Here is a 15,058-nt window from a genome sequence, read left to right on the forward strand (position 1 = left end):
TAGAGAGACATCAGCACAGAGAGCTTGTGGCCACCCCATCCCTGAAAGTGTACAAGGCCAAGTTGGATGCAGCTTTGAGCAACCTGGTCTAGTAGAAGGTGTCCCTGCCCATTAGATGATCTTGAAGGTCCCTTCCAACCCATATCCTTCAATTATTCTATGATTCTATGACCTTTCAAAACAGACATTAATACATCTTTCAGATGCACAAATGCTGCTCAATCCAAAACAATCCATGATTCCATAATTAACATTTCCCTTCCTGGAAAAAATACTCTTCCTTCTTTTTTTTCCCTTTGTTTTTCAGCCACCCAGTTCCATCAGAGTTTAGGGGAGAAATTGCTATTTATTGAGTAGAAAACCAAATTTTCCTTTTCCCCTTCTCTTTCCCACCCCCACAAAAAATACAGCTGACCGTGAATCCTTGGGCACTGTCCTTTAGATCTAGCCCATCCTTTCTGTCCTACAATGATGCTATTCCTGCAGATCTGTCTTGGGGTCAGAGGAGTCTCACTACTGAGAAATGTCCTGTGTGGCTGTGTTTGCACAGTAATTACCCTTGCTTATTCCAGAGCAATAACCCATTCCACCCACTTCTGTGGTTCCTTGAATCCATCCTCCCACTTTATCAAGCACATCTGAAACAGGCAGGCAGCTGCCTGGTGAGGGGAAGCGCTGCAGCATCTTGGCCTGTCTCGATTTTAAACACTATTGTAATTTCGGCTGAGGGCTCTGATGGGCCCGAGGGAATGGGGGGAGAGGGGACAGCAGCTTCCTGTGCATTTCGGCAAAGCAGAGACTGAGCCGGTGCTGCTCACCACAAATACCGGCGCTGTCATGAATTATGCATTCCTTGTTTAAAGAGAGGTCGCTCTCATCAATAATTGAAAGCTCCCTGCTCTGCCTTCAGCATCACATCTCCCACACCGGGAGTTAGGGATCTCATGAAATCTGCATGGACTTCCTCAAGGTGGCTAGGGGCTGATGGAGAGAGGCAGCAAAATGCAGGCAAAACAAACCAAAAACCCTGCTGACAGTTTTAGTGCATGAAATTAAGAGTCATCTGCATCTACCTGCAGCTCTGCTCCAGTTCTGCCCCTCACACTCCTCTCTCCTCCCCTCTCCACGCCTCTCTCCTCCCAGGGTATGCACAGAATGGTAGGCTTGCAAACATGGTACAAACCGAGATAAGCGAGTATTTCTTGAAACTTTTGGCTCTGTTAGCTGAGACTAGTTTGCTTTGAGTGCTTGCCTAGAAAATCTCTACACTGGATGGCGGGATGTTCCCAGGGGACACTTTGAACCGTGAAATTTGTCCCTCTGGGAAGATAATGATCTTTACAGCCTGTGTCTCCAACTATAGCTGTACAGTCCTGGGGCTGGTTAAGCATTCAGGGTCTTCTAAGCCTGGCTCAGGCAGACTGGCTGCCCTGAACCAGAGGCTGCAAAATCACCTTTCTTGCAGACCAACCTTTTCAAAAGGTGTCATTCCTGTTCCGGATAAGGAGGTGGAGGGCAGAACCAAAACCTCAGAACAGAACTACCGAAGCCCATGTGACTCTAATAATTTCTGAGTTATCAAGGAGGATGTAAATTGAGCAGCTTTTCAACATGGCTGTAGGAAAATTGCAGGCACCTGAACTCATATGTCAGCCTGATAATCTCCAGTCAGCTGGGTCTCTCCCTAACTTTCACCTTTCTCTGCCATTCACTCAGCATGTCCTTTCAAACTCCTCTGCAGTTCAGGGAGAAAATCACTGCCTGGGTTGTTCTCCAGCCTGGAAACCTTATCCCTCTCTCAACATCTGGGCTATCCTGCCTGTAACAAATTGTTGGTAATTAGTCAACAGCAGATGAAGGGACTGGTCACATGCAATGCTCTGAACCTCGGCCAGATCCTACTTTTCTTCAGTATCAGTCTGGGCCATTCAGCTCTTCCCACTGTGTGCTTCTCTGGTTCTCTTCTCCTGAATCCTTTCAGATTAAGGCCCCCTGCATCAGCACATGAGCCTAAACGGAGACTGAATGGTGTGGTATCTCAGGAACTGAGAAGTCTGACAAAACAGCATGAAACAAAAGCAGTACAAGAAACATTTTGTCCCTATCATGCTCAGTTTTGCGCTCTGTGTGTGTGTTTGTTTATTTTTTAATGGAGAACAGAAGATTGATGGATGAAATTAAGAAGAGGGATGTGTAATTGGAAAACAGCTCAAGAAGGCTACAGGCAGCATATTGAAGGCATCCATCAAACATCCAGCTAATGTTGTTAAGGGTGTGTAACACAAACAAGGGCTGCAGGAGACACTAGGGAAAAAAAAGAAAAGGAAAGAGAAAGGGGAATAGGCAGGACAGGAGAAATAGCAAGGGAGGAGAAGTGCCAGCAAGAGAGTACAATCAATAATATTTGTATTGCGAGCACATCCAAAGGCTCCTGTTGGGATCAGTGCCGGACTGTACAAGCACATTAAGGGATAGTCCCTGCCCTCTACAGCTTAAACCCAGGAATTACCGGATGATCGCTGGAGATGGGTTTAGATGATCACAAAATTTTCTTCTGATCTTCAATCTCATTTAATAGGATCTACTCTGAAAGAGTTTAAGGCAGAAGGAAGGTAGCTGGTTGTGCCAAGAATACACACAGTAATGCTTGCCAGCAGGCATGCAATTAATCTGAACCACTTAGGAGACTTTGTTTTTAATTATAAAAAGTAGGTAAAAATATGTGCAGTAAACCTCTGTAAGCCCCACTGGGGCCATCATCAGGCTATTCAGAGGCATTGAAATGTGACTGGGTTCTGATACTGTGTTTTCAAAAGGATAGGGTGATGCTTTAATGGACCACTTTGTGGGAAATATTCTATGCAGGGTGGACATTAAAAGAATGCAAAGGGCCTTTGTGTGGGGAAGGATAGAAGACAGAGGCTAAAATTATTAGTAAGCCAGGGGATTCCTTCAGTCCTGGAAAGAGGTAAGAAAAGAGACTCTTAACGATTGAGATAAGGCGGGTGAAAGATGTAAAGCAACAAAGAAGAGCACAAGCATGATGGACACAGGGGGAGAAAGTGGGGGAGAAAAGGCACCATTTTAAAGAGAAAATAAAGTATTCCAAGAGATATTTTTTGAAAATGGGGTTAAAGTCAGCTCCTCTGCAAGGTTCACAAGTTTCCCAGGGCTTTATGCAAGGCTTAACTTGTTCAGCATTGCCTGCTTTGGAAAAGTAATAGAGAGAAGGTGCATGTAGAAATAAATGAGCACAAAGCACCAGGGGAGTTGCACACACAGACAGCATCTCCACTTGTTTGCAGTGTTCGGGAAGCATGAACAGGGCTGGCTGGAAGGGGGAGGAGGAGAAAGAACTAGAAAGGGAATTCGTTAAAAAAATCTTCTAACTCTGATCCACTCTCCTCTGTGCTCTCTTGGTAACACAGCTGCCGCTACTGCCTCCTCCTCTCCTTCCCTCCAGAAGCAACCTGAGTTTGCAGCAGTGGCAGGCCTGCTGCATAGAAACTGTGTCTGTATAATTAAGTCCTTTTATTAAAGGGAAAAAGCACTGGCTGCCTGACTCTACTGCAGGGACGTTTGTAATTGCAAGCTACCAGAGGAAGCAAGGAGCTTCAAGGAGCCTGAGTGGACCTAGGTATCTGCTATTGTTATTAGCAATTTTTGGATTTCTTTTGTGGCTCTGTCTGTTTTCACAGCCATGAACGACAGAAGCTTTACTCTGCAGTGCTGTGTTAGGAAGAGAAGGTATTTCCTGTAGGGAAAGCAGCCCCTGGTGTGGGTAATATCATTCTGCCCCGAGTCCAGCCTGGATCTGTAGCTTACCAAACACCTATGCCTTTGGCATTAGAGCTTGAAGGGGACTCTTGTACCTGCCTGGGACCCAGTCATCAAAACCCAATGAAGCTATGCAGAGCCAGCATGTTTGCTGCACAAGGCTCCTGCTGGCATCACCAAAACACTCCTATGTGCCCCCAGCCACACAGGTTCCTTGGCCCACTTCTTCACCAGTTTTTGATAGCTTGGAAGTAGAGAAATGGGCACCACGGTGTTTACTGAGTGAGTAGGTAAGAAACATTAGAGATTATCACCATGAATGGCTGTTTTGGGGAGCAGTCAGTGGAAGTAGATTCCCTTGAGGGGTGGCTCCAGTGTGGTACCATTGGTGCCAAACAAGGAATGAGCTTGTGTAGCAGTAATTACCTTAACAGGGAATGCTTATGTGCATCCACTTGAAGACTTGCTGAGATGTGCTAGTCTTCTGTCAGATCTGGCTGAAATAGGTTTGATAGTTATTGGTGGTAGGGCACTAATGAGCCCTGCAATTGCATAATCCTTGTTTTTTCAGGACACCAAGGTAAAATGTCAGGGAAACAATTAAAGACAGATTCTAAGAAGGTCCCAGAGGATAAATTTAGAATAGCATCTCCTAATAACTTCCAGGAGTACCCTGTGGCTGCTGTCACTGCAAAGCAGAGCCCTTTTGAACTACTTGTCATGTTTCTTCTCACGTCATTCTCTAAGGCTGAAGCAAGGCAATCCTTCCCATTTGGACAGATGAGGAGCTGCTAGACCCAAATCCTTGACAAGGAGTTGTCTTTGAACAATATGTACCTAGGTCCCTTTGAGGACCCTGGTTTTAGATGACTGGCCTTCAGTAGACATAAAATTCCCTGGCCTTCAGCCCAGGACAGCAAGAGGATGTGATGGGGCTTGCTGGATACTCTGAAGTCTGTCATTTAAACTAAGTGCTGCAATGGCCGAACACTGGAAGCCAGAAGGAGAAAGTGATGTGGAATAATTAAACTTTCAGTAGGCATCACCAGCACTGTGGAATAACCAAGGCAGGGATTTCATGGAAAAGTTAGTAGGTGATAACATGCATCCCTGATTGCCTCAATGCATCTGCATAAGGAGGATGAATTAAAACCACAGAGATGAAAGAGATACTGGCTATCTTAAGGATGCCTGGCATTATTTGTTTTCTCCACTTGCATATGGAGGCACACAAATCTTTCACACAGTTTTAAAAAATTGTACAAAAGAAGCAAATTAAATGGTCACCACAAAGCTCAGGAATGAACACAAGTGCCAGAGAGGGGGCAAGTAGAAGTCTTCTCTGGCTTCAGAATCAGCAACAAGAACAACCCTAAGTTAAGGACAGTGGGTTCATCATGGGACAGTGGAAGTTCTTTATAGCAACATAAATAGCTAAAAGCTTTATTCAATAGCACTAGAGTTGGCCAGGGCAGCTGGACCATGGTTAGGGCCCGCAGTGTTAATGGGGCCCCTTGTAAACTTAGACAAACACTTTGCTGAATCAGGGCCAAACGTTTATCATGTCTCCCTGCATTTGTGATGATTGGTATTTTGGAGGCCTTACTCTTTTTCTTTTCTGAAAGGTAGAGAGATGCCTGGGCGTTGGAAGCTCCCTGCAGCATGCTGAGGAGACGTAACCTTCTTACCACGCTCCTGATTGCCTTGCCATGGGCTCTTCTCCTAACCTTGTGGCACCAATACCCAACCACCCACTACCTCAGCCTGCTGAGAAGTAAGTGCAAGAGTTCTGCTGTCAGTGTGCTGGTGGTTGTGATGATTGCTGGTTCGAATCCTGGTGGGAGATGCTCTCTAGTGGGATGGGTTAAACAAAGATATAGTTGCCTGAAGGCCCCCTAAGGGTTTGCCTGCAGCAGGCACATAAACTGTTCTTAAGAGCATGTTAAACATGCATCTTAGGCTAGCTTTGGGGAGAGGATGCTGTTGTGTTGAGCACTGACTTCATACAGATGTGTCCCAATCTCCTCCCTGAAGAGGAAGCAGCTTGGCAGTTGTTAGTCCTCTAACATCATCTTATTCTTTTCTCCTTCTTTTTCTTCTTCTTCCTGTTGCTTCCTTCCTTCCTTCCTTTACCCCAGAAGAGACAGATGAGAACGTCACCTCTAAAGTTCTCCTCAATGGTACGTCTGCACTGAGAGAAGAAGGCTTCCCATCATGCACTCGGCAGCAGCAAAGCATAGGGGCTACCCCTAAAATCATCCAGAATTATGTGTACTCCAGGCCTCCCCCATGGTCAGACACCTTGCCAACCATCTTTGTTATTACCCCTACCTACACCCGGCCGGTGCAAAAAGCTGAGCTGACCCGCCTGGCCAACACCTTCCTACATGTACAGAACCTGCACTGGGTGGTGGTGGAGGACTCGCCACGGAGGACCAACCTGGTATCCAACCTGCTGGAGAAGGCTGGGCTCAACTTCACCCACCTCAATGTGGAGACGCCCAAGAGCCTGAAGCTGGGTCTGTCTTGGATCCCATCCCACACCCCAAGAGGGACACTGCAGAGGAACCTGGGGCTGCACTGGCTGAGGGACAGCTTCAGCAACACTGCACCACCAGAAGGGGTGGTGTATTTTGCTGATGATGATAATACCTACAGCCTGGAACTCTTTGAAGAGGTAAGAGATATAAAATTACATGGGGCAGAAAAGCAGGATATAGCTGCAGAGCCTCTTAAGTCCAGTTGCACTTGCAAAGACCTCTAAGGGAGGTCTACCACATGGACTTTTATCATCAGCTGGGAGACAAGGGCTCTGGCATGCTGCCTGGAGCTCATCTCACCCACTCTGCACATAATGCCAGCTACGTATAGGGCAGATGCAAACCTACAGCTATGCAAACCCAGGAACCACGCTTCAAAGGGCTTAAAGAGCAAAGAGCACATCTGCCACGATACAGGCTGCAGATGTGAATAGTCACACACCGTTGCACCAGCTAGAGTCCCTTTTGCAGGGGACCAGAGGATATATACCTCAGAATTTATACTTCACCACAGGGACAGCTGACCTAATTTAAATAAGCACCAAAGACATACTTCTGGCAAAGCATAAGTCTACACTGTTGTAGGGGTGTGATGGGTAGGGGATGGCAGGAAAGTTGCCTGAATTTCTAGTCTGCCTTTACTCCTTGGCTGCCCTTCAGTACTTCAGTTGCAGCCACCACAACAGGGCTGTGCCTCTGGGATCACAGAAGCTTGCCCAGACTTCAGCTGGAAACCTGGCTTTTGTGAGATGCCAAGTCTATTGTAAACTTGCAAAAATCCAGTAAACTCCCTTGTCACCAATTAAAGCCAAACTGTACTAAGCCACTTGAAGTGCAGAATTATGCATCAGAACATATTTCCAGTTCTCAGAATTTTTTAGATCTCTGTTAAGCTCATCCTTTCTTACTTCTTTCCAGATCCTTTCTGACAATTTCAATAAAACCCACTCTTTCAGGCAGTAGCCATGGATGAAAAAACAAGGTGGGGGATGGGGGAGAAATTGTTATAGATGAGGACAAAGATGGATCAATCATGGGGGGAGATTACTTCTGTGAGGATGAAACTGGAGTGAGTGGCGTTGATAATACAGAGCTAGAAGCCTGATAGAAGTTGTACGTGGCATTTACAAAAATGATAAAACTCTACCAAAAGAAAGGAAAAAAGTCCAAATGAGATCAGGAAACCAAAGGTTTTCATTCTTCTGAGGAACTGAGCATGGGCACAGAGAAGCAGTGAAGCAGGTGTTCAGAGGATAATGTGCTAAAAAACAGTCTTGTGGCTTTGGAAGCTGTAGCTCTTCAAGCAGTAGTGCTGCCTAGAGCGATGTGCTGCCTAGAGCGATGTGATTGAATGGGAAGTCAACAGGGGAGGACGGGTGCCAGGGAAAGCAGAGAATGGCACACTAATGGGTTGGGACAAACACTGTGGGGTTGAATTCTCACAGCACTGTTTCTTTCCGGCACACAGATGCGCTACACAAGGAGGGTGTCCGTCTGGCCGGTGGCTTTTGTTGGGGGGCTGCGATATGAATCTCCGAAAGTGAGCCCAGCAGGGAAGGTGGTGGGCTGGAAAACCGTCTTTGACCCTAATCGTCCCTTTGCTATTGACATGGCTGGATTTGCTATCAGCATCAAGCTGATTTTGGAGAAGCCTCACGCCAGTTTCAAGCTGGAGGGAGTTAAAGGAGGCTACCAGGAAACCAGTCTCCTGAAGGATCTGGTGACTATGGATGGGCTGGAGCCCAAAGCAGCCAACTGCACAAAGGTGAGTAGGACAAAAAACCTTGAAGATACAATCTCCTTGCTGTGTCCTGGCTGCTTTTACAGCCTCCTGCCCTACTCCTCCACCTTCCACTGTGCCTGCCCTGTGCTGGCACATGTCGGTGCCAAATGGTGCTGGGACAGACAGACAAAGCCTGCCAAATTCTTCACAGATGTGAAGCTCAGAGAGAGCTGAGAAGCGGTATTACGCATTCTGTGTTAATAAAGAACCTCAGATGTACAATTTGTGCCCAGACTGCTTCTCCAAAATCCAGGAGGATTGGTAGAGGTTTGAGTCTGGGGTTTTGATCCAGAATGATTCCTCCTCCTTGTCACTGTTTCATGCACCTGTGAAGTGTCTCCCAGGATCAACCCCTTTGAATCACATGCTTCAAACAGCTGTGAACCCCAGGTTTCTGAACATCCCATCTAATACTCTCATTGTTTCCATGGCATCCAGAACCCTCGAACTCCTTGTATTTCCTTCTAGGTGCTGGTCTGGCACACGAGAACTGAGAGGCCCACTCTGGTTAATGAAGGCAAGCGTGGATTTACAGACCCCAGAGTAGAGGTGTAAGCAAAGAGCCAGCTCCAGGGTGTGAGTACCTTTGTCTTTATTGTTTTTAACAGGACAAAAAATGTGTACCCATCTCCTTATTTATGCTATTATTTCCTCAAAAACTGCATATATGACTGTCCCAGTAATTAACCATGCTACCCTTTGCACAAGAAGTTTCTTACTCATTCAAGACTCCTTGCAGATCACATGGAAGCTTTGCCAGCTTACAGACAGAGAGAAAAGTGGCAGCAGAGTCCTTCAGCTTCACTCAGTATTAAGGACAAGACAAATTCCTTGCTCCACTCTTTCTGCCAGCTCCAAACTCTCTTTAGTGTGGGAGTTGTCCTACAGTGTATGGAAGGAAACCACACTCCTGCAGCAACCTTTTGTCCCAGCAGCCCTGCCACCTCTGCAGTGCTTCATGCATCCACCTTCAGCTTTTATCCTGCGTGAACAGCTGTGGTGTGGGTGCAGCAGGGAAAGGCTGATAGAATGCTTAGACCACCACAGAACAGGAACTGGCAAAGCACAACCTACACAGACTCTCAGTTTGAGGGGTTTGGTACCAACGTTATGAGAGCTAGGAATACATCTGCTGCTGAGGAGAAATAGTGAAGGCACTAGGAAGTGCCTTTGCCGTTCACAGAGCCAGGATCAGCAGAAGGATGGGGGATTATGGCAACCAACACTGGTGAGGGCAGGAATGTATCAGAGATCATTGATTTGTTCTTAGGAAGAGCTTGATGAAGAACAGGCTTCAGAGGAGCTATGACCTCCTCTGCCAGGTGCCATGCCCTCTCATCCCAGTGTCTGCCTCTGACAGATTCCTATCCAAAAAGATTCAAAAGAATAAATGTATCCCATTTTGGAGTACCCAGCTCTTTCTGAAATTATTCATATCTGTGTCAGGATACAGGATGCTGAATGATTTAGTCCTACTTAGGAAGATATTCTAGGGCTGCTTTCAGTTCTGACCCCAATATACACCTCAGCTCAGCTCTACCGGTGGAAATAAAACTGGCAGCTTTTATACAGACAGGCACGAGTATTTCAATTCTGCACTGATCTCCTTTGTGCATCATGAGTAGCTGCATACAGCATTTCCACATTGTCTCATCATCTCTGAGTGACAGCTGTACAAAGAGTGCAAAGCAATCCCAGTGCCTGTACACCCAGCAGCAGATGGAAGGGACATACGTCAGTTGCTTAAACACAGACACCTGGTTCCACCATAGGGACCCTGGGGTAGCCTACCTGGCCCTCCTGTAGGGCACAAACTCTGTACTGTATCTGCCAGCCTTTTATTAATATCTCAGATATCTTAGCAACGCATAAATGATGCAAGACACCTGTGCTTAGGCGGCAGCTCCACTTTTCACCACTGCTTTTGTGAGATCCACTAGCAGCAACAGGCTCATTTTGCATACTCACCCATTCTGAGTCTGCAGTAGGCTGAAGGTAAGATTGCCCAAACTCAGCTTACAAGCACTCAGAATCCGGTTAACTGGTCTGGAATTACCACTTACTTTGCAAAGGATGAGCAGGTTTATAAAATCTCAGATAGATTAGACCCTCCTTGACTAATTGCCAGAGGAGGAGCTGACTGTTCCACTACAGATGCAGGGTACAGACGTTTCCATAAATGTGCCATTTATGTATCAGCACTTTTGTCCTCAGCGTCTCTCCCAGGCCAAACAGCCATCCTACATGAGAAATGCCACACAGAAGCTATGGATTCTCATGAGAATGGCTCCCCACAAGTCATTTGTTGTGGGAAAGGAAAGTAAACACTCTGAGAGATAAAGACACTGCCAGACGTTCACCAGCAGGACTTGCATCCTTATCTAAGCCATCCTCTCCAATGCTTTCAAGCAGATTGTTGACTGGGTCAGCCCTGTAGATTTTGAAGGAGCTTTTCACTTGCACTAGCAGTGAATTTGACCACAATACCTTCTGCACCACTGTCTGCCATGTGGGGCAGCTACTCTGACTTGCCAAGTGGGCAGGAGGCATCCACTCCAGGAGACACCCGCAAGGTAAATTGCTTGACTGGACAGTCAAGCAAAATTGTTAGATTGCCTCTCTTAAAGTTTTAAATTGAGATCTCTGCTGATGGCTATGGTGTTTTGAAGGTCCTTACTATCAAGGCAGCTAAACTTGAGAACTTTGACAGACATGATCTAGATAAGCCAGGGCTGAGGGAAAAAAAAATTGCTTCCCTGGGGATATTCTGTTCTTAGACACAATAGGGAGAATGTTTCCGTCTTTCCCTCCCAGCAATTAGTCCTTGTTGAAGATCAGGTTGAGCCAGTTAAATCCCAGACCTCCCAGAGCCTTCTTTCCCTTCAAAACCTGCAGATGTGAACTAGGCAGACATTGCTTGATGCAGGATTTGGCAATCTCTCATAATCTCTAGTTGGGCCGCTTGTACGGCTGCTTGCCACAGAGTAACCAAAAGCTATCATAGCATACATCCCTGCCGACTCTGCTGAAACACCTTCGAAACACAGGCTTTGGCTTCTGAGAACAGAAGACAGAAATTAATTTCACTTCCTTTTTTTTCTTTGTTAAGGTCCTGAAAAGTATCACTCAAGACTGGTATTATAAAAACTACCTAGTCTTATTGCTAACATTCATTTACAGGCATCTGAGAGAGAAGAGTGTGCTTAGGTTAACACAGGGCTCCTGGTGCCTTGTGAAATTCAGAAACCGAGAAAGTTCATCTGCATTTCAGAGCTCCCAGACAGATTGAACAGGGATCCTCAGATCTTATCCTCCTGCTCTTTCTTTAAAAAAATTATCAAAGAAGTTAAAATAATGATTTTTAGGGGCAGACAAAAAAATCCATCAAAAACTTTATCTAATTCGTAAATAAAATCTCCTGGCTAAGACTCTGTAGTGCAAATAGAACGAGCAGCTCTTCAGCCATATCCCAGCCGTAAGCTGTGCACAGTGTGGCTGAGGAACCTATTTGCTGATGCCTGCCAGGTGTTTGCCTCAGCCATGGGATAGCCCTGTTATACTGTATGTTGTATTGACACCTCTATCTCCTTCTTACCTCACCTTGTGCTTTTTTGACAGAGGCAGCTGGCTGTGATCATTTCTGAAGTTTGTCAGCAACCACAGCAGCTGTGCACCCTGCCTGTTCTGCCCAGCGCTCTGCTCCACTGCTGGAGGATGATAAACACCCCCAAATGTCACCATTCTGATCAGCTTCCACTGCCCAAAAAGGTGGTAATAAGCAGGGACAGAGATTATGTGATGCCCTGCGATCCTCCCCACCCAGGAGAGGAGTGCTTCCCTTCCCCCATGGGCCCTGTACTTCTAACCATTCGTTAAAATTTATTAGATATGATCTTCATTCTCAGCTGTGCCAGCATAGGGGCTGACGTCTGGGATGGGTGCAGGTGCCTCCAAAGGTCTCTCTTGCCATATGTAAAACCTAAGCTTCTGTGGTTCAAGAGCAGGAGTTGTCACTAAAGCACAAATGTGGACCTGTTGGCCTGAGGCTGGTATGCTCTCAAACCAGCTTTAAAGCAAAGCTAGCCTGAGAGACTCCCCCTCTGAGGGATGAATTCAGGTACTTACATGGATCAGCCTTCAGTGTTGGAGAGGAAGCTGTGATGAAGCACCTCATTTGGGGTTTGGGAGTTCAGAAGCGATCTGGTGCCTGCCTGCCATCTGGGATCTTGAACTGTTCCTGCTTAAGGTTGTTTTGGAAAATGCCGTCCCAGATCCCCAGGCACAGAACCCTCTGGATAAAGTTCCTCTCCTGCTCGGGGAGACCTGGCAGGTACTGTACCTCAAAGGCCATGCCTCCATGTCTTGCTGCAGGGACCAGAAAGCAAGGACAAAGATGGATGGACTTGAACATGTTCAAGGCCTAGAAGCCCGCTGCAGCACCATGAGGGGCTCCAGTATTCTCAAATCTTGTACATGGACTTCCTTCCTAGACCTCCAGAGAGGAAGACAACTCTCTGAAGTGGAGGTGGGTGAGAAGTGCTCAGAGAAGAGGAACCTTCAGCCTGCACTGCTGTGAGAACATCAAGGAATGGGGAGGCATCACTGGAAAACCTATCTTGAGCACATACATGAAAATTGAAATAGCAAATGTGACAAGGTTTTCCAATTGAACTTTGAAAGGAGCATGTGGTGCTGTGAAGAGAGAGGAGTCAGTGTCATGTGGAAGGGTTTCCCTTTCCCTCAATAGAACAGGAAGACAGCCAGGTGGAAGGCAGCCCACAAAGCAGGAGGTGCAAATGAGGACCGAAGGAAGGATGCACTGGATTAAAAGCACAAGTGTTGGTACCATGTGTGTGCGTGGGGAGTGGTGTTGCTGTGACTTTTCCAGGAAGATTCCCTGAATGACCCAGAAACCCCTTTGAGCATATCTTGAAAACCTTCTTCACTCAGGCCATGAGAAACAAGGCTTTAGGCATTCAAAATACATCAAGGATTTCACAGCTGGGAGAAAGTTATAAGCAACTGAATCATCCCTCACCCAAGAAATTCTGGGCTAGCAGAAAACTTATTTATTTGTTGATTTATTTATACTAGAATTCTTCTCTGCCTATTCCTTGTTTAGTTTTGATTTTTAGCTTAGATCACCTGACATATTCATGAAGAAAGAATATTACCCACCCGCCTCAAAACAGTAGAGCTTGGTGTTCACCGATGAATGTCATATGTTTTGTGCTCCCTGGGGTTTCTTTAAAATGGTGTCTTAAACTGGCAAAATAATCAGAAGCACAGCAAGGAGGGAAGTACAGTGAAGGAAATTATAGTTCCTTTATGCAAGAGACGTGGGTGGCATCAAGTTTCTGGCTCCCAAGCAATCACTGTGAGGTAAAAACATGAGCAAAGGAGTGCCTCACTCACCAGATAGTCCCCATGGGATCTTGGGAAGCCTCCATGAAGGGGGCTCTTTGAAGAGTATCTGAGAGAGGAAGTTGGTCCATATTCCCTTAGTGGAGAATGAGCCATCATGCATCCCGCTAGGAGGGGGCTAAAGTACAGGAGGGGGCAAAGGGGATGAGATGCCTCCCTTCAGAGAGGGAAACAGAAGAAATCAAAGAATAGGCAAAAAATAGAGAAATGGGGACTGTGTTCAGTGAGGCTTAGGCCAGGGTCTGTCTGGATGAAGACACCCAGCAGTATGAGGCCACCCTCTTGGCTGTCTCAGTATGAAGAAATACTGAATGGGCTGAAAAAACAGTGTCTGGTCCCTAGGAAGGTCCTTACAGAGCAAGGGTCTGGCATACTGTCATTGGATAGCATGAAGGAAGCCCAGCATCCACAAAATGCTTTTCACTCCACATTTCTCAGAGCTTTCTGTCCTGTCCTCTTCAGAAGGTAACAGGGCTTGCACTCCAGTGGGCTTTGCCAACTCATCCTGCCACCAGGGCTCAAAGCTTCTACCCAGCATTAAACCAAGATTAGGTCCCCTTCTTTGTGATTTCAATGAATGAGCAAGAGTGAGGGAATAAAGGAGTTGATTTATGATCCTCCATTTTCTCCTCTGAGATGGGCAGGGTTTCTGCCCGTATGAACAGGAGGAGGAATGGTAATTAGTTCTCAGGCCTTTAATCTCACACAGGCACTACAATAGGCTTTTGACACTGACAGTGAGAGTCTATACCAAGGATCTATTCTCTTTGCAACACATACCACCACACACATGTTTTTAGTGAGTTTTTGTTTCTACACCCCCAGAAGAAAGCAAAATTACTATTCCTGTATGTACTACACTGTCAGTTCAGTGTCGGTCAGATTCAGCTCTCAAGACCAGCCCTACCACACCAACTCCATGCTTGCCCCGGCCTGGCCCTGGGGAGCAGACTTTCTGTAAATCAAGAAGTTCTGTCTGTCACTAAATTGTGCAGAACCAAGACCTTGTATGGACAGCGTGAATGTATGCAGCTGATATTCCAGGCTAGCAGACATTTAGACCTGTTCAGCACAAATGCTCTTCCCTGTAGAGCAGCCTAAGGACAGCAAGGACTGCTGCTGGCCAAGGTGTATCAGCTAAGGGTAGGTGAATAACAGGCACCACAAGCTAAGATGCCTGTTTGTTAGCAGAGATGGGTGGGAGAGCCCAGGAGAGAAACAGCTGTCAAGAGTTACAGGCTTCAGGGCGAGTGAACGCAGTAAGGAGGGAAGCTGCAGATCAAGTCCGAAGTATTTAAACAAGAGAAGGCATCCCAGTGCCTGGTTTTTACTAGTGTATTAGTACCTGATATTCATGTTCTCTGAGATTCATCCAATTCACCAACCAATGTATATTACTAACCTTTCCTGTTGCAGAAAATACTAGTGATGAAAGAAAGAGAATGTCAAGAAAGCACTTTTTAAATGGTTATTTATTTATATTGAATGGTACTAGAGCATTATTAAATACGATGTGAATAGTATGATATTGCAC

The 15,058-nt window shown here is 46.2% G+C and overlaps 1 protein-coding gene across 3 annotated transcripts in view; it reads left to right on the top strand.

Moving 5' to 3' along the window:
- Nucleotides 1–15,047, top strand: part of LOC135409210 (galactosylgalactosylxylosylprotein 3-beta-glucuronosyltransferase 1-like) — a 29,048-nt gene extending 14,001 nt beyond the window's left edge. The window contains exons 2-6 of one of the 3 annotated variants that reach the window (XM_064644428.1): nt 5,407–5,551; nt 5,916–6,454; nt 7,786–8,082; nt 8,569–8,676; nt 11,719–15,047. In XM_064644428.1, coding sequence (XP_064500498.1) covers nt 5,440–5,551; nt 5,916–6,454; nt 7,786–8,082; nt 8,569–8,655 — 1,035 coding nt within the window. In that variant the 5' untranslated portion in view covers nt 5,407–5,439 and the 3' untranslated portion in view covers nt 8,656–8,676; nt 11,719–15,047. Of the gene's footprint in view, nt 1–5,402; nt 5,552–5,915; nt 6,455–7,785; nt 8,083–8,568; nt 8,677–11,718 lie in introns of those variants that run through there. The other 2 variants (XM_064644427.1, XM_064644425.1) reach the window with 2 other exon arrangements.
- The last annotated feature ends 11 nt before the right edge of the window (nt 15,048–15,058 follow it).

This window comes from Pseudopipra pipra, chromosome 2 (genome assembly GCF_036250125.1).
Source record: "Pseudopipra pipra isolate bDixPip1 chromosome 2, bDixPip1.hap1, whole genome shotgun sequence".
Lineage (NCBI taxonomy): Eukaryota > Metazoa > Chordata > Aves > Passeriformes > Pipridae > Pseudopipra > Pseudopipra pipra.